The sequence below is a fragment of the Limulus polyphemus genome, unplaced genomic scaffold (assembly GCF_000517525.1).
Source record: "Limulus polyphemus unplaced genomic scaffold, Limulus_polyphemus-2.1.2 Scaffold392, whole genome shotgun sequence".
Taxonomy (NCBI): Eukaryota; Metazoa; Arthropoda; class Merostomata; order Xiphosura; family Limulidae; genus Limulus; species Limulus polyphemus.
Window position 1 is genome coordinate 95,266 of NW_013666002.1, and position 19,132 is coordinate 114,397.

The 19,132-nt window shown below is 33.6% G+C and overlaps 1 protein-coding gene across 8 annotated transcripts in view; it reads left to right on the top strand.

The window, feature by feature from the left end:
- Window positions 1-19,132, top strand: part of LOC106457917 (ubiquitin carboxyl-terminal hydrolase CYLD-like) — a 158,181-nt gene that overhangs the window by 84,500 nt on the left and 54,549 nt on the right. For all 8 annotated transcript variants that reach the window (XR_002610279.1, XM_022384000.1, XM_022383999.1 and 5 more), the window contains 2 exons: window positions 1,764-1,893; window positions 8,854-9,387. Coding sequence is in view for 7 of the 8 variants with exons in the window: in XM_022384000.1 (XP_022239708.1) it covers window positions 1,764-1,893; window positions 8,854-9,387 (664 nt within the window). In the remaining variant the exon portion in view is untranslated. The remainder of the gene's footprint in view (window positions 1-1,763; window positions 1,894-8,853; window positions 9,388-19,132) is intronic.

A 19,132-nucleotide genomic window follows, 5' to 3' on the forward strand; every position in this document is an offset into this window, starting at 1 on the left:
CTGATGACCATATGATGGGCAAGATATATCTATGTGTGCTGATTGATGGTGCAGTGAGAAAGTTTCCAATAGCAAGAATAAAGGTGCACACTCCATACTACGTGGGAGACCTTGAGGCCATATGTATGAAGGAACCACACAGACTGATGAGCTCAAGAAAAGAAAAGCAAGCAAGACATCAAGCTCCTGCAAGTCTTGAAGGGTGACATCCCAAATGTAGGTCTACAGAAACTGAAGGAAGCATGGAAGAAAGACTCTTCACTGTAGAAACTTTGGGATAATCAGGAGACATTCAAGCACAAGACCAAGGGAAAAGGGACCTACAGAATAGAGGACCAGAAGGGAGTGCTATACCAGATATATCAAGGTGGTTCTACCAGAAAAGTTAAACAGATCATAGTACCGACAGAATACCTGATTCACGTGATGAAGTTACCTCATGAGTTAATTATGGGAGGACACCTAGGAGCACAGAAAATGGCAGACAGAATCACTAGCAAATTCTATTAGTCAGGGGTTATCACAGTTGTGACCAGATTCTGCAGGTCATGTGACATCTGCCAAAGGACAGTACACAGAGGGAATGACCAAAGTGCCACTGGAGGTAATGCCTCTCATAGAAGAGCTGTTAAGCAGAGTAACTGTGGACTTGATCAGACTATTAGCACCTGTATCCAACAAGAGCAATGAGTACATTCTGATAGTAGTCAACTGTGCAACACATTACCCAGAAAACATAGCACTGCCAAAGATAGAGGTGGAGAGAGTAGCAGAAGCCCTCCTGGAAGTGTTTTTCAGAAGAAGTTTTGAGTGACAGAGGGACCCAGTTTACCTCAGAACTGGTGCAAGAGGTGTTCAGACTCATCAGCAGCTGATTACCACCCTGTAAAACCCCAGATGTAATGGACTTTGTGAGAGTCAGAGAAGTCTTAAAGAGTATGCTGAAGAGATGTGCTAAGAAAGACCACGTGACTACTGATAGTGTTGTTTACTTATGAATTGTAAGTAATTGTGAGACCGTTATAAGCAACTATATAATCCTTCCAAAGTATGATGAGAAACTGATGTTATTTTTGGAAATAGAAATGTTAGTAGAAAGATAGGAAGTAAATCATAAAATCTTTCAAAACATTAATAAGTTAAATGAAACTATCATTGCGTAGGTATATAAACAAAATTTTCAGAGATTAATCTTGTATTCTTTTTTAGAATTTGTACTGATAAATCAAGGACACAGTCAGTTATGTGTGATTCTACCCATTGATGACATTTCCACATTTGTATCATTCATTATAAAAAATATATTTCAAAGGAGGCATGTGGTGACATACCTGATATGTAAAGCAATATATAACATCAGGATTTGTAGTTTGAACTTCTTATAAAGTTGAACAAATAGAACTGCAGTAGAAGTTTATGCAAAAAAAATCTTGTATGGATTATTTTATTTCTTGTATTAGAAGAATATAAAGAAAAACATAAGATTATGTTTAAAAGAAATATATTTGTCTTATTGTGACTATCTTAATGCCTTTGTATCTTTTTCCCATTAAAACTGCAAGAGAGAGACTTTCTGAAAGAATATGCAAATAACTTGTGTCTGTACAATATTTTTGTTCATGCTAATAGTGTTAAAATACACTATTTTTTTCAAGGTAGTTTTCACTTTAAGTTTTCTTTATTATAAAGTTGACACATTACTGTGTTCTTTTGTATGTATGTTCCTCTCTCTCAGCTGAAATTGTTTGTCTTCCTCAAATTAGGACAATCCAGTTGGTACTGGAACTGGAAGATATAACAATCGTCAGCTGTTTGTAACTAAGCTTAACCATGCTTCATTAGTGCCAGTCATAGGACTTATAAAAGCAGAGGATTTTGAGGAAAACAGAACAGGTAGATTTTTTTTCTTAATCGGTTTCAGCATTAGTGTCATTAGCTTAATTTTGTCTGATAGGTTTCCCTTTCTAGTAAATGGAATTTTTCATTGTCATTATTTATTTTTTATTAATTATTTTCAAATTGTTTTATTCCAGGTTTTCATTGTCATTATTTTAACTCTCTCTCTCTTGGTTTCTTAGCATTTTGATTGTTTTAAGTATTTATATTTTATGGTGTTTTCTCTTCTTCTATAGCTTTTTGATATTATTCCTAGAAGTATCTATAATTTATCGTCTCTTTCTGTCAGTGTTTTGAATGTCATTTCTTCAAGCATTATAAGGATCTACTTTTAGCACTGTTTTAAATGCTGTGGCCTGGATCATGTTTCTTTTGTTTTAAATATTATCTTATCACCATGTTTGATGAACACTATGGCTTGAAGCACTTATCATTTGTTTTAAATATTATCATCATGTTTGCTGAACACCATGGCTTGAACCACTTATCTTTTGTTTTTCATTTTCTCTTATCACCATGTTTAATGAATACTATAGTTTGGAATACTTATCTTTTATTTTTCATTTTCTATTTTCATCATATATTAATAATGATATGGTTTGAAGCACATATCTTTTGTTTTTAATATTTTCTTTCACTATGTTTAGTGAATGCTTGTCTTTCGTTTTTAATTTTCTCATTTCAACATACTTTCAAATACCATGTCTTAAGACATGTATCATTTAATTTATACCCTCTTATTTTACTGAGCTTTTGACTAATTTGTTGAAGCATGTAACAGTTAATTAGTAAATATATTTTGACATGGTTTTTACCATTGCCTTAAAACTTTAATTTTAGTATCACTGAGGACATTTAACAGTTTTTATGTATCATAATTTTGAGACATTTAATACTTATTTTCAAATAAGTTTTTTTATCTTATCTTAACTTGAGAATTTAGCATGTATCTGTAATAGCCTCCTTATACCATGGTTTCAAATACATTTTTATTAGTGTTCCTTTGTTTCAACATGGTTTTGCAGGTCATCACTTTATATATTTATGTGTTTTTAATTATTTTGTTTTTTGATGGTTTTGCATGTTTTACCTTTAATTTGTATTTTTAATTAATCCTGGCATATTGGTCATTGCCACAAGAAAATATTAGTTATTTTATGTTATGTTTTATTGATAACTAAATAATACATACATTGACCATCATTGTTGTTCTGTAGGAATCAGTCCTCACAGAAATGTAAAAACATAAACAACATGTTTTATACTGAAATATTAAAAACAACAAAAGTGTTTGCTGAATTCTTTATGCCTCATTAAAGTAACACATGTTATTTTCTGAATATTTTAAAATATTTTTTTAACTTATTACATTCACATATTGCTGATAACTTAGCTTATTTTTGTGTGATTGTATGTATATTTTATAGAAGCCTATGCTGTGGGGTGTTCATCCTGGTGTATATGACTCACATTCTCACAGGGTGTTGGCAGTTGGCCCACTTGGCAGCCAGCCTGTGTCTCATTTAGATGAGGGAGAGAAGTGTCTTTGCTGAATCCATATGTGTTAAAAGTAGTTTATTTGTAATTATTTTGTAGGTTTCATTGCTTTAGTTGCTATGATAGATATCTTGAAAAATTGTGACCATAAGGGATTCTGGTTATCCAGCTACAGACAGTCAGGTTTATAATTGTTCAACAATGCAAGCTGTAAAATTAGCTTATACAACAGCTAAGGTTTAGCACTAACAATGTAGTTTTAACAGTGTTATATTGTCAATTTTGTGAAAGTAGATTACCCAACAACTGAGGCTTAATTTTTTATTACTAACAACTTGGTTTTACAAATGTGCTATAGTTAATTTTTTTAAATTAGGTTATACAACAGTTGAGGCATAGCAGTAAAATTAAAGTTTTGAAAATGAAAAATTGGTAATTTTGTTAAACTTTGCTGTGCAATAAATATTTGTGGCTTAGAAGAAATAATATTTATGTCTCAGTAGAAATATACAAGTTTCTTCACTGTTGAATAGTAAATTTGTAAAACTGTGTTGCACAATATTTGAGGCTTAGTAGTCAGGTTTTTAAATAGTCAGTTTTGTGAAACTGTTGTATAGTAGTTATTTATGGCTTAGAAGAAATAATTACATTATATCATTAGTCACTAGTGAATTTTGTAAAATTAGGTTGTACAACAGCTAAATGAAACTTAATTTTACAATATTTATCTGAAGCTTAGTAATAACAGTCCGGTATTATCAGTTTTACAGTAATGTTGCACTACGTAATAGGTTAAAGAAGCAAATCAGTATTTTATAGTGAAGATTATAAATTTAGATTATATAATAATCTACTGAAAATAAAAATCAAAGTTTCTTCTGAATGATACTTACTAGTCAGTATAAATTTAGGTTGTGTAACAGACTACCAAGGAGGAGGAAAGTTAGATAATTTTGTTCAGTATTTATTAATGGTTATAAATTTGAGACTGTTTAGTAGATTTTTAAGATAGAGAGAGAAATTAATCCAATAGTTCGTTTCAGAATTATAGATTCTACATATGAGATGCTACTTTATCACAGACACTTTACTGATCATTTTTAGGATTCTGTGATAAAAAACAACAACAAAGAAAAACATATGTTTGGTTAATATTTAATTGTGAAGGTTATGATTTGTGTTATAAACTACTGAAAGTGAATAGTAGTAAAGTGTGATCAGTTTTTAATAGTATAAATTTTTAACTTAAATTGTATAACAGGTAAAATATGAAGTTTTAAAGTTAGATTATAATATAGGTTACTGAAAATAAAAATAAAATTAAGTTTTTGGTAATTATTAGTGAAAACTATATAGTTGCATTTATACACTACTGAAGCTTTTAAGAAATGTTTTATCAACAGTTGGTAATAAAATTATGGAAGTTTTGGGATTGATATAAGTAATGCATAATACTGAAGTAAGTAAGCTGCATGTGTTATTTATTTATTCATATAAGAGTTAGTATCTAATTACTGAGTGTTGAATGTTATGTTAATCTATGGTAAAATGTGCATGTGACCTTTTATACTGAACTTGGTGAACCACTCCCTTGAGTGTGTTTTTGTAAATAGAACAACTAAGATAGAACAGAAACAGCTGAGGAGACCAACCCACAAGCCTGGCAGTTTGCCAGTTTGTGTAGTTTGTTACCATGCTTACAAATATATGCAATAATTTAACTTAAAAGAGAAAATCATTTTGTCTAAACAGTGAAATATTCAATGGGAAATATTACTTTCAGTTAATTTATCTTACCTTATAACTATATCTTTATAAACAACTTTATTTATTAATCTATTTTCTTCATGTCAGTTTATATTCACATTACTAATACCTTGAACTCTGAATATGTTACCCATATCAGATCATTGAGAATACTTCAATTCTTAGTTTATTATTTCATATATACATTGTTTGTAACACTTTTAGCACTGAAAGTATTAACTTATGTTATCATCGGTGTTAACACTACTGGAGTGATGTTTAATTATAAATTCTGAAGTTTAAGATTGGTAAATGGAGTCAAATAACAAAGCATTTCATTGTAATTTTTCTATGATTGATTATAACTGATTGCAGCATTATTTTTGGAGGATATGTCATTTTTATATTCATGTTTACCAGTGTTATTGCAGATGTTTATGTAGTAAGTCTAACATAACTAAGATGGGTATTCCCATTGGTTAACAGTCACCAAATCCAGCCAATCTAAGCTTTTGTTACATAAATTAAAGGACTGAGACAATTCTCAGAATTTATTCTGTGTGAAACAAAACAAGGATGAGCTTCTTGGTTGAAAATTACATTGTGCAAAATGAAAATCAATGATACTAAGATGACAAAGTTTTAAGCCATGATGTTTTTGTGTTTTTCTTTGCTACAGATTTATCCTGGACAGTAAAATATACAGAGATAGAAAAAGTTCAAAACAAACAGAATTTGCAATATTTTTATTTCTACTTACTGAAAAATAATGTTATCTGAGCATAATCATATTTCAACCAATTCCCAATACTAGTTAACAATGCTATTCTCAATTTACTTCATTTTATTCATCTTAGTCAGAGAGTTAAATTAATTAATTAATTTTTAGATAGGTATATATGTGCATAGTACCTTAGCCAACAAAATTTTGTTGGAAGCTAATTCTGAATTTGGTGAAGTGAGACATAAAGGTGAGAAGATTTATTACTTTATGACTATCATAACAGTTTTATTGAAAATTATTTGTATCCATTGGAAAATGTCAGTATATGCATAATAATATATTCTGTTTACACATTTCAAAAATTGTCTTTCAAATTTAGTTGATGTATATTTTGCATTTTATGAATTTGTATTTGTAATAGTTAAAAACAGTGCACAAATACAAGATTTCGTGGTGTGGTCTAGTCATTGTAAATTTTAGGTTCTATAAAGAAATGTGTATAATGATTGTTAAAATGCATTTGTTGATACAATTTTGTATTGAAAGAAACATTCATGTTTAAGTTGATAACAACCTATTTAATGCAAAAGTGTGTGATTTACTATAATGATTTAATGAAACATGAATAAAATAAAATGATCATATCTGAATATTTTTTACATGTTTCAATTAGGTCATCCAGTCATCAGAAGATTAGTAAACTTGAAACTTAACAATCTTATCTTCCTTTTCTCAGTCTTTTTTTCTCATTATGTTCCTTTCATGTGTTAGGGTAAATGATCTGTGCACACTTTATTAATTTGGGGTAGATCAATTATCACTGTTATAAAAAAGCACTAATAATAGTGTAGATTAACTGGTTTCATATGATTGTTGATAACATTATTTTTAGACTTCAGAATTTCTATACTTTCTTGAATTTTTTTATTCATTGTAAAATTTCATTTCAGCAAAACTGAAATTCAGAGGCATTGCTAGGAACTGGCAAATGGGGCCTATGCCCTGATTCTATTTTACAGTGTCCTAAATCCATTTGGTGCTCTTGAAAAATCAGAATAGAAAGCCATAATCAATATCATACTGAAATGATGAAAATTTCTGCAAGTTCTGGGCCCAAGCCCCAAATCTTTTAAGTACCTAGTGATGCATCTGTTGTAAATAGACAGTGTAATGTGCTTTATTTGATATACATTTTATGTTTTACAAACATATGTCAAATTGTTGGTACTTCATTTTATGTATGAATGTAAAATATATGTATTGCTGAACAGAGGATGATGTGTAGAAATATGCATGTGTGTGTGGGTATGTATATATGTTATTTTGTTCTTCAAGATGTGGAAGTAGTTGGTAATAGAAAATGTGCACAGAAGTGTATGTATTATTTTGTAGTTTGGTTACCCTGTGTATTCTTACAGAATATTGTAGTAATTGACTGTAGAATGTTTCTTGGCATTTGTAGTTTATAAAGTCTTTGTAGAGTCAGTATGGTTGTGTATTGCTAAAAGACAGTCATAGTTTGTAGTGAGAAAACAGGTGAATAACCTGTGATATGTAGGCATGTCATGTTTTATACCTGCTTTTGATATATAGGAAGTTTTTAGATTTTTCCTTTATTTAGCTTGTATCTAATTTTAACATAAACATGTGTTCCAAAAAGTCATTGAGATTGCCTTGTTCTAGATGCTTTGTTCTCTCTAGTTCATACTGTCTGTTCTGCCCTAGAAAATATTGCAGTATTGTATGTAATTTAAGTTGAGAGGATTAGCACTGTAATATCCTTTGTTGGCTGAGTTAACATTATCTAAATGTAACAGCCAACCAATGCCATGAGAGAAAAAGTTGATGAGGTGGCACTGTTGACTGAACAAAGAAACTGAGTTTACCTGTTGAATTCAGGCATAATTTCTTGGTTCAATACTACTAGGAGATCATGGAGTAAAACTTACAGCAAGATCATTGTGCTTAATTCTAGAGATCAATCTTGGGTGAAAGAAATATGGGGAACTAAGTGCAATCTAGTAGAAGCAATTGTATTTCCATGTGCGCAAATATTTTGCTGCTTTTTTTTTTCACTTGTTGGAGAATATTTTTTTATTTTTTGACAAATGTATTATTTTACACACACACACTAAGAGGACTCAGTTAAGCTATCTTGTCAGAATCAATCCACTCTTCTTACTTCCTGAATGAATCTGTAGTTATTAGAAGATCCTTCTAGTTGATACTTGTTAGGAGATCAGCAATTTTTACCTAAAAATATCACACATCATTTACTGAATTGTCATTGAATGTAAAATGTTAATGATAGACAGAAACTTTTACTGCATTAGTAGGTCTTTTGTTTTAGTTTCAACAGAAGTATTTGTTGAGTGTATTGAGATGAGTTTGCATTAGTAGCCTGGGGCTTTATATATGCATATATATTAACAATTAATGAGTAAAACTGTGAAATAATTTCTATAAGTTTGTGTAATCAACTTGGAATGTAAATACACCGATGTTTGTGTTATAGTACTTAATTATCTACAAATAATTATTATTATCGAACTTGTTGGGATAAAGAACTTAGAAGAAGAATGTTTATGTAATCAATTGATATCTGTGTAGGATAATACACTAGAATTTTTGTGAAGCCTGGTTTAACAGTTGACTAAAGTTTAACACATTTTCAAATCTTTAATTACTATGATGAATAATTAAAATTTTTCTATATTAAAAAAATTTAAAAAGTTTAACCATTAAGATTTTTGTGAATGTTTTCTCAATTTTTAATTAGTTGCTAACATTATTTCTGATTCTTCTTCTTTTTCTAATTTGTTCTATTTTGGCTAGCTCAGTAAAGTACTGGAATGGCAAATAAACTTATTTTAGTTTGTGAAGTAGTTTACTGTTTGTTTCAAAGTGATTACAAATTTAAGTTTTTAGAACAAATAATAAGTTACTTCATTGTAATGTTTATGAGTTGTGTTTTTTTAATGTACACCTAGGTCCAACAAGTGAAGGCTTATTATATACTCTAAGACCATCACGTTCTCAATCAGATGATAGCGTAGTGGCAACAACTAGATATTCTTCACAGTCATCCAGTTATGGCTTTCATGCTACAATGATGTCATCATCAGAAAAACCTAATGCACGTGTTTACTCTCCTGTTGAAAAGCCCAGAAAAAAAAGTGTCCCCCTAGCAGATGAAAAGAACAAGCCCTTTGATTCATTGTTAAAGATAAAAAACTTAGCCTGCCAAGTGAAAGACTCCACTGCTAAAATTCACAATAAAGAACAAACTAACATTCCTTCTAGTGCTTTAGTTTCAAGTGGGAAGTCTGGTAATAAAATTAAACATAAAACCAAGCTTGAGGAAAATAAAGATTTTTTACTGCCACCTAGAAGTTGTGAGCCACCAAAAATCCCTGAGACAAATACATATCGGGTCATTTCTGTGTCACAACCAGTTGTATTTGAGACTCCATTCTCACAGCAGCAAGTTTGTTCACCGTATAAACTGCCTCAAGAAATGTTAGGTAAGAAAGGTTAGCAGGACAATTTTCCTGGATGTAGATTCCCTTTTTATATTTTGAGATGATTTATGTCTTGTGTGCATGAAACTTAAGTTTGAGGATAAAAACTCAGTGTTTTTTTCCTGATAGAAATTGTTAGATTAGTGAGAGTGGTAATTTGGTGATGGAGAAAGTTAGTGATTGTTATAGCAATTGATCAACATGTTAGTGAAGATAATACTCAACACTTCTTATCATTAGGGAGCAAACAAGTTTGTTTAGTGTGGATGGTATTGTGCAATGTTGAGTACGGTGAAATGTATCAGTTTTACTATTATAGACCAAAGTGTTTAGTTACTTTATTGTGTTTACTGTTCTGAATCTTATTCCAAATTATTACCTAGAGACCACTTTGGTTAAGGAGGTTGTTGTTTCATTGTTTTGACTGTTGGTAAGTGTGTTATCATTTACTACCATTAAATATTAATGAGGGCAGTAATTAGTATTCTTGAGTTTAGTGAAAGTTAAAGTTATTATCTCTAGAGATCAAGCTTGTTTGTTTACTGTAGTGAACACTGTTGACAGCAGTTATCATTAGACTTAAGTCCTTAGTGAGGGGTTACTTTATTGCATTGATTGTAGTTTTGCCAGTTCTTCCCATTAGTAACAATAAATGGTTGGTTCTTTATGGTTTTACTGGTAATGAAGATCATTAATTGCTAATGTCAGCAACTTTATGTACTTATGAAGTTCATTTAGATCTACTGTAGGCCTAGATGCAATATTGTCTAGCATATTACTAGTATTAGCAATACATCATGCTTTAAGTTTAGAATAAATCTCTAGGCCTAGGTGTATTGAGTGCATTTAATTTCTAAAGTTAGCCTTAATGCCAGTGGTTTAAGCCTAATTAGTCTATGTATCTCTGTATCACTCAAGATATTGGGTAACATGAATTAATGCTAGAAAGGCCTAAACTGATGGTGCCCAGTGTAAAAAATAAAATAAAAATGGTCATGTTACTTTGCAGTGTAGGCTTAGCACTAGTTTTATGGTCTGAATAGGCCAGGTTAGTGTGACAGGTAGAGGGTCATGTACTATAAGCAACCTTGCTTGCTTAATTTTTGTCATGGCCTAAAGCAAATTTTTTAATATTACATTTTTAATAGCTATAACTGCATGAAATTGTTTTAATAGGTATCATTATACATTGCCTCTTGTACATCCATTTAAACTTAAATTTGGGAAGTGGGGGCTGGCAAATTTTGAACATGTTTTACTTTTTCATATAATTTATGCAAGATCCATGTTAACTGTTGACAAGCCAGCCTGGAAAAGTTCTTTTTATATGGTGCAAATATAAAGATTTAAACTCCAGTGGAAGAGGATGCATATGTTTGAAGGGTCATGCAAGAGGGAAGAAGCATGTGCAAGAACTGCACATAAGGCTCACAAACAGTGACCTCCCCAGCACCAAGTTTTTAAGAAAGACTGTGTGGGTTGGCTAAATAAGGTGAGTGTGCTAGTCCTGTTCCATCTCCAGCAGTACATATTAATAATTGCATATCAAATCTAGAAGCCATGGTTCTGGGTGTTGTAGCCAAAAGTTTTCTTACATTTTCTATGGCACCTGTTATAGTAAATCTGGCAAAAAAGTTGTCCAAGAACCTGCATGCACTGAACAGAATCTACCTGTCATGCACAGTGGCAACATACAAGACGAGGTTAGGTTTAGCCAAGACCTTTGAAGTTAGATTATGAGATGGTTTCAGAACTTCATTATTTTCTTTGAATATTGATGAGTACAAACCACAAATAGGTTGATTGTATTAGTCAGTTACTGATCTGAAGAGCAGCATGAAATTATCCATCATTTAAGCTTAATTGATTTTATAGAGTAACTCTAAAATGTTTGAGGCAAAACAAATTCTATGGAAGAAAGTAGTTTCTGTGTTGATGGACAGTTGTGCTGTTATGTGAGGATCAAAATTTGGTCTATAGAAGCAAGTTAAAGAAAATCAGTTAGCTTATTGACATTGATGATGAGTTATGTCACCACATCCACAATGATGAAATAACATTTTGTGAACATTTTTAGGGCTATGTCAAAAGCATTATTCACACAGAGGTATAATGATCAGAAATGGTGTCCAAGTCTTCATCCGAAGTTGGCCGAGATTTGAAAGTTGTCATTGTCTACTTTGTGTGGAGGTATTTATCTTGCTTTGATGGAAGCCTGAGCACTGTAAAACTGATGGATACCTACACAGTTTTCTGCTATGCTTTCCTACTTATTGTAGGTAAGAGACTCTACCATACCTTCATAAATGCCATTCTGGACAAGGAACAAGTTGGTACAGAAGCAAGAAGGAAGATCAAGGAGATTCAGAAAAACATTGACAAAAAATTGAAAGTCAAGAAAGAAAAGTGATCCAAGAAAACATCATTTGTGATATGGTACATTACCTCCTCTCACATAAATAGTTATTCTCGTTCAGTGCTGCCCTCTATATGAAAAAAATGATTTGTGCATGCCACAAGTCTTAAATCTCCCACATCTGGAATTGACTGATTCCAATGCATCTCACATGCAAATCATAATGCAATAAACCTCCACCAATAAGTGTGCGACATACTCTCTTGACACATGTGACTCCTTCTATTTAATTCTACTGAACTATCACTTCTCGTTTGGCAGTTTTCGTGTCCTAACATTTAGTTTGTGCTCTCTTCAAGTGTTTTTTTTTTTCATATCTTTGTATTAATTTCTCTCAACAAGTTTACTTTTTATTATACAATAGTGATAATTGTAACTTGTTGAGTTATTCTAAAGTGGAATTATTTTATATTTCTATCCGGTTACAGAATTTACCATGTCATTACAAAAACTTTTTCTTTGTTTCCCCAACACAGTTCTGTTTGGTTATTCATTTTGCATTATGAATTCTACATTACCTCTTTGGAGGTTATATTAGCACAGTTACACAGGCTTCAGGTCACGGTACTCCATGGGAAGATTTTCAGCTTTACTTTGTTTGGAGATTGATCATCCAAGGAGCTGATATTTCTCGGGTCTTGCCTCGAGTTTGGGGGCCCACACATTTTGCCATACACCGACTTTGGAAAGATAAGACATTATATTGTGCCGCTCTGAAGCATCCTGCATTGTCCATTTATACCCATTCACATATGTCTTTCATCCAATTCCTTCTTGATCTCCCCCATTGTCTCTTTCCATTGGTCTTGCCCTCCAATAATGTTCTCTGTATTGCTTACTCTCTGACCACATGACCATAATATTTACACTTTTGTTGTTTTAATGTATTAAGTAACATTCTTCTAACTTTGATCTTTCTAAGTGCTTCTTCATTGGTGACTGTCTTTGTAAGATATTCTCAGCATTTTTATGAACATCCACATTTGAAATGCATTGATCTTCTCCTCCATATCCTTATTGATTGTCCACGTTTCACCAGCAGTTTTTTTGTTTTAGACATGTTTCACAATATATTCCCTTTTTCTGGCATTGTTTCTTTACAATTTTTTGTCTCTTTTGAGATTGGATACTTGCAAGCCCCTCCATATACTGGCTTTAATTCTTTTTGACTTACCATCAGGCACATTTTCTTTTTGGTTTTATGTCCTTCAGATTTCTGTTAGTTCGTTCTATTTTATCCCCTACCTAGTTTTTCAGTTTCATTTTACCCTATCTACTATCTTATGGGTAATGTTTACCTTCCACTTCTTTTCTTAGGTGTTCCACCTATATTTAGGGATTTTTGTGGGATACCTCCTCCTCCTTCCCTCCATGTTGGGGTTTGCCATCTTCTGTTCTTTCCATCCACATATGCCTTCTTTCGTTTTGGGAACTTCTTGAGTGGGACATTGCTGTTTGTTTCCTGTCCACTGGTAATAGAGACTGATTTTGTTTCCCCACTGGTCCATTTTTTAGGGGCTCCCCTGAACATTTAGCATCATGTGGGGTATCTGCCATGCTATATTCAATTTTTTTGTTCCATTCTGAGATATTGTCATCTATATTATTTTACATATGCATCAATTTTCCATCCTCTACCTGTTATACCTACGGGTATTATCCATTCATTTTTGTTTGCTCAATGCTATTTGGGGTTCTGGATTGACTGGTCCCACCTCAATCACTTCTTGGGTCTTCTCCGTTTTCATATGTATTCTTTGATCACTTGTGGTTTTGCTATTTTTCCATGTTGGGGTATGCCTACATTCTTATTTTCCATTGTCTAGGATGCTTTTTAGGTTATCTCACCACGTGATTTGGTCTCAGTTTCATACCTTGTCCTTTTGACATGTCTACTACCATATTTCTTTTGTGGGGGGATCTGCATTTTATCGACTTCCACTTTTTGGGGTGATTTTACCTACACTATTCATTGGATGTATAGCTGGTTAGATACTTCCGCACAGGGGTAGAGTACACATACTCATATATACTCCTTCCACAGCCAGCTCGGGTTGTTGAATTTTCCAATTCGATGTGTTTTTCCTGTTTTTTACATCACCTTCTTGTCTGTTTGGGGTGGATATTTTTACACATTACTCTATTACACATATTTTATATATGAGTTGATAGATTTTCATATCCCCTACAATGTCGGGTTTTCCACTTCCTCTCCTCATCTGGATTGTTTCTCTTCCCTGATGCTCATCTCCATTGGTTGGGTTCAACCTGTAGGAGGCTTCAGGACTATGGTCCCCAAGTGAAAGGTCTTCACACCCTGGCACTTCATCCAGTCCAATGTGCTTTTGTTCACTCTTTTCATTTTGTCCAGATTTGACTAATCATGTTTCATTTCAATTATTTGACAGTCGTAGCTTCTATCTCTTGCCAAGGGGACATTCTTTCTTGTTCCTTTTATGGTAGACAGAGGATCTCCCTTTTTGAACCCACACATTTCACGTGTGTCTCCTGAAGGGTTGTGTTCCAAGTTTTCGTCCTCATTCTTCATTGCCTTTCCAGTCCCAACACATTTTCTCCCTAGGAGTGACCTCTCGATTCTTCAAATTTTTGATGGCTCACCTCCTGTGGGGTACTCTTCCACATGAAGTTTTTGAATTTTTTATCTATTCCAGAGTAATTCTTTCTTTTGTTTTTGCCTCTAGTTCATCATCTACTTGCGCTGGCTGTCGATATGTTCAGACAGGATTACACCCAGTTTCTCACATTAGTTTTCTCCTTCCATCAGTTTTTTTTTTTCCCAAAATGTTTGATCATCCTTGTCACTTCAGTTCGGTCTTTTTAATTGATTTCCTGGCCAGCACAAATCTGGGTTTCTCTTTTGTTTTGGCTCCATTGTTTCCTTTGTTCTGGATCATTTTGTTTTCCTCCATTTCATGGCTCATGTGGTATATCCCTTTTGACTTTTCCATTTCTTACCATCTTCCACATTGACCTTGTTGGTCCAGTACATGCTTTGGGTTGCTTCATTGTTTTCAAGGTTTTTCTGTTGAATCCATCTCCTATGATTTACTTCCCTTACTCTACTGCTTTGTCTGTGATTTTTTCCCTTCATCCCTGACCCATTGGGTTTGGATTGTGATTTGATTGGCCTTTTATTCCTTATATTCATCTACCCATCATCGATTCCTTATGTTTTCACTCAGATCATGCACCTTCCCTTTTCCCTGCATATCCAAACTGTCATCCATTGGAGGTACTTCGTCTTTCGAGCACTGGGACTACTCCTCATACGTTCATCTCTCAACATGTGCCCATTCATGGATCGGGAGGTACAAGATTCCCTCTGGTCTTATGGACTTGAGGTGATGTTGGTATGATCCTCTTTCCTACCCCACCAAATGGCTGGGTTTTGGATTGTAGTGGACTTGCTACCAGTATGAACCTCTTTTCTATTCCCATTTGGATATAAGCACCCGGTGGCTGGATTTTGGATTGTAGTTGACTTACCGACAGTATGATCCTCATCCTACACCCACATGGATGTTGTTTCCTGCCGGCATATGTTTTGGATGTAGTTGATTTGCCATGTACGGTCCGTCGCACCCTAGCCACTTTACAACTAGGGCACATCCTTCAATCTTATCCACTTTTATGTTTTTCTGGGATTGAGTTTCATAACTTTTTGAAGGATTCTTCTTTTTTTCCCTCGCACCAGTTCCTCCACCTGTTCGGTGTAAGATTCTAGCTATTTATGTGAGTGAAGGTAATGTACCGTATCGGAAGTTATAATTTTGCTATACTGAAAATGTGTTTTTGATAGGTACTTACCTCATCTCTCACTTCCCACTCTTCCTCCCCACTGAAAACTGTGTTTCCATTTTCTGCCCAAACTCGAAGTGATAGTTTGATAGAATTGAATAGAGGGAGTCACGTGTGTCAAGAGAGTATGCCGCAATCTTATTGGTGGAGGTTTGTTGCATGATGATTTGCATGCAAGATGCATTGGAATCAGTGAATTCCAGATGTGGGAGATGTAAGGCTTGTGTCATGTACAAAATATTTTTTTGCATATAGAGGGAAGCATTGAATGAGAATAGCTATTTGTGGTAGAGGAGGTAAGTACCTATCGGAAATACATTTTCAGTATAGAAAAATTATAATTTTTAAAAACAGAGAGACTTATTCTTCATTTCTGTTCATTTGGATTAGAGTTTTTGAAGAAGTTTATGTAACTGTTCCAGGCAAAGCAGTCAATAAATCACAACTTACTTGACCAGCAGCTTGAAGTTTTCAAGGAGTTATTTTGTTGCTTCATAATTCTAGAAAAACTAGATTTCAGGGCCACCGTTGAAGCAGTTTCACTGAAGAGGTTGTTAATGAAGCAAATCATCTGCCAATTATAGACATTTTATATAGACCAAATATAGCCAAGCTAATAGGCAAAGTAAAAAAACATGACTCAATAGCCAGACTTTACAGTAAAGGTAAGAAAGCATATTCAAGCTATACTGTTTATCTGCAAATGAAACTCTCATTAGTAAATGAAGTCTTAAAATGTGCCTCTGCCCTAGGTCCAGTAGTAAAGGGTCATCCCACCAAACTCAAGTACTTGTAAAATTTGCCAAGCCTGATGGATGTACTGACAGAGCAAAAAGAGTCAAGTATGACCAAGAATCCACAAGTTGCAGTGTGCAGACAACTTAATTCTTACAGATTGAAACAATTGCAAGGAGATGTGTGGGAATTACTGGTGGAGTCAGGTGAAGGATAAATAACCATGTGTTGGAAATTTGGCTCTTGCTCAAGCTCACATGGAAAGTAGATTCCTGCAATAAATGACTTAGTGAACAGCAAATCAGAGAATATCAGAGAAGATACAGTACTATCCAGACTGTAAGTCATCTATGGACTATTTTCAATAAATTGATATCTTGCATAGGCTAATCCAGAGAGGTGGTCTCAAACATACAGCTTTCAAGACGGAGATATAAAAGAGAGAAAACAAAAATTTTCAGAAAAATAGCTGCTCTAGAGAGGAAGGATTTTGAACTAACCTGGAAAAACTGAATTCAGAAATGCTACCTACTTCTCTGCACTACTAAGAGCTATTACTTCATGCACAACTGCCATGGAATTTTCTGCACATGCCACAAGCCTTGAACAGATTCCCACTCCTGCACGTGTCTGTGTGTATTGCACTAGCCTATGACATAATCATCATAATACTGCAATCCACCAACAATAGGAGAATGAAACAACCTCCATATGTAGTATTCCCTGTGAACACTAGCACATGGTCATAGGCTCATTCTTTTCTTGGCACTGTTTATATTCAGACATGCCTGTTCCTGTGCTTTTTGGGTTTATAGTCAATTTAATCAACCATCATTCTTTAGTCCTACATTGCTTTTGTCCTTGTTGCACTTTTGTTATATATATACCCAATTGCAACTTCATTTTCTCTAGCCATTACATTTTTACTTTAGACTTCTTTCAAATTTCCTTCAACAGTATATGCCACATAAAAAACAAAAAACTCCCAAGACCTAGACATTCTTTTTCAGGTATTTTCTCTGACTGACTTAATGGTGACTAGAGGCACTTTATCTGTTTATGGACTATACATTCAGTTGTTATCTCTTTACCTCACTTAGTAAAGCACCCTTCTGAGTGTGATAGGTCTCAGATTTCACTCCATGGCAAGGTATTTTTGACGTCTTTGATAACTTCCACAACCTTATTGAGCTGTGATGAACCATGGTGTACCAACAAGTTCACTAATGATGTTTTTGCTTTCATGCATCATCTAGTAGGTTTCCTTCTATCTATTTCTTCTCCAGTTCAGGTCACTAGTAATTTTGTTTCTTTTTCTTCTCTGGAGCCTGCCTTGCTTGTGGATGAGTCTGACCCAATTTTCTATCTCTTGCTCTTCACTCCCTCATGAGAAACAAGTACTTCCTCCCTTTCTGTTTGCTATGCTCAGGAATCAGGAATATGATATTCTTTTCTTTTTTTTTACCTGTATATCATAATGTCTCTTTAGTCATTTTACTTTTTGACCTCCTTATCTCTAATCTCCATGTTGTTTCACATCTTTTTTGTTTTATCTGTTTTCTTGACTTCTTTTCAATGGCCTCAGGTCTTAGCTCTTTTACATTTCTTGGTCCCCAATCTCTTGAGTCCTTTCATTTTGTTTGAAGTACTTCTTTTTTTTTCTTGTTTGTGTTTTCTTTCCAGTTATATGTTTTTACCCTACTTTTTTATTTCTGCCTTTCACCTTTTTCCTGAGACTTCTTTATGACCTCAGTAGTTTGGTTCCAGCAAACTTGCTTCAGGATGCAGGTGAGAGCTCCTCCTCTCTCCACCTGTCATTACAATATCTTATGTAAATATTTCACCAAGATGGAATGGCCTAAAGCTCCAGCCACACTACATGCTCTAATGTTCCTCCTACCTTTGCAACATATTACCAAAGGTGCTGGATTTATCCAATATCCTTTACTGTAAATCTTTCTGTAATATACATGAAATGTGACAATGAATAAATAAAAACAAATTGGGAAAAGAGTATTCTCCGCTTGAGAAGGATGCAGTCTCTCACTAGATGCTGCTCTTCCAGGTGACCTCTAGTCTCGTGAAAGTTGCTTTTCAGAAAGGAGCTCATCATCTTAATTGGCCTGTATCAACCCCTTTCAATGTTGGATTCTAGTTCTTAGTGGTGCAGAGAGGTAAGTAGCATTTCTGAAGTTAACATTTTCCTTATCTGAAAATGTATTTCAGATAGATACCTACCTTTATGTACCACCTTCTCATCCATCCTCTCCACTTACAGTACATTTTATTTGCCTAGTCAAGTATAAGCTTATTATCATGTTGTGAAGGTCATTAGATTTTTACTGTCAGTAAAAATGTTTGCTTAATGAGGATGATACTTGATGAAATTTCTAGTTGTGAAGGTTTTTATTGTTACAAAATATATATGCTTAGTATAAATGATATACTTTTTATAGTCAATTTATTCATAGTTATTGGTTTGTAAAAAATGATGCTAAAAAGTGTAGATGCTATTTGGAGCCACTTTCTATTAGTTTTTTTGTGTTGGAGGTTAAAAAATGTTCAAAGATATTGTGGTAAGAATTCGGTGACGAGGAACCCACTTTGAGATTAATAATGGCTGGAGACGGCTTAAATGGGTAATAAAGAAAAACTTTAATATAAGTTTAACATGACAGCAAATGTACAACGTTTCAACAAGGTTTTGTCATCTAAACTATAGTTTATAATACGTTATGTTCAGCTTCATTTATCTAAACTATAGTTTATAATACGTTA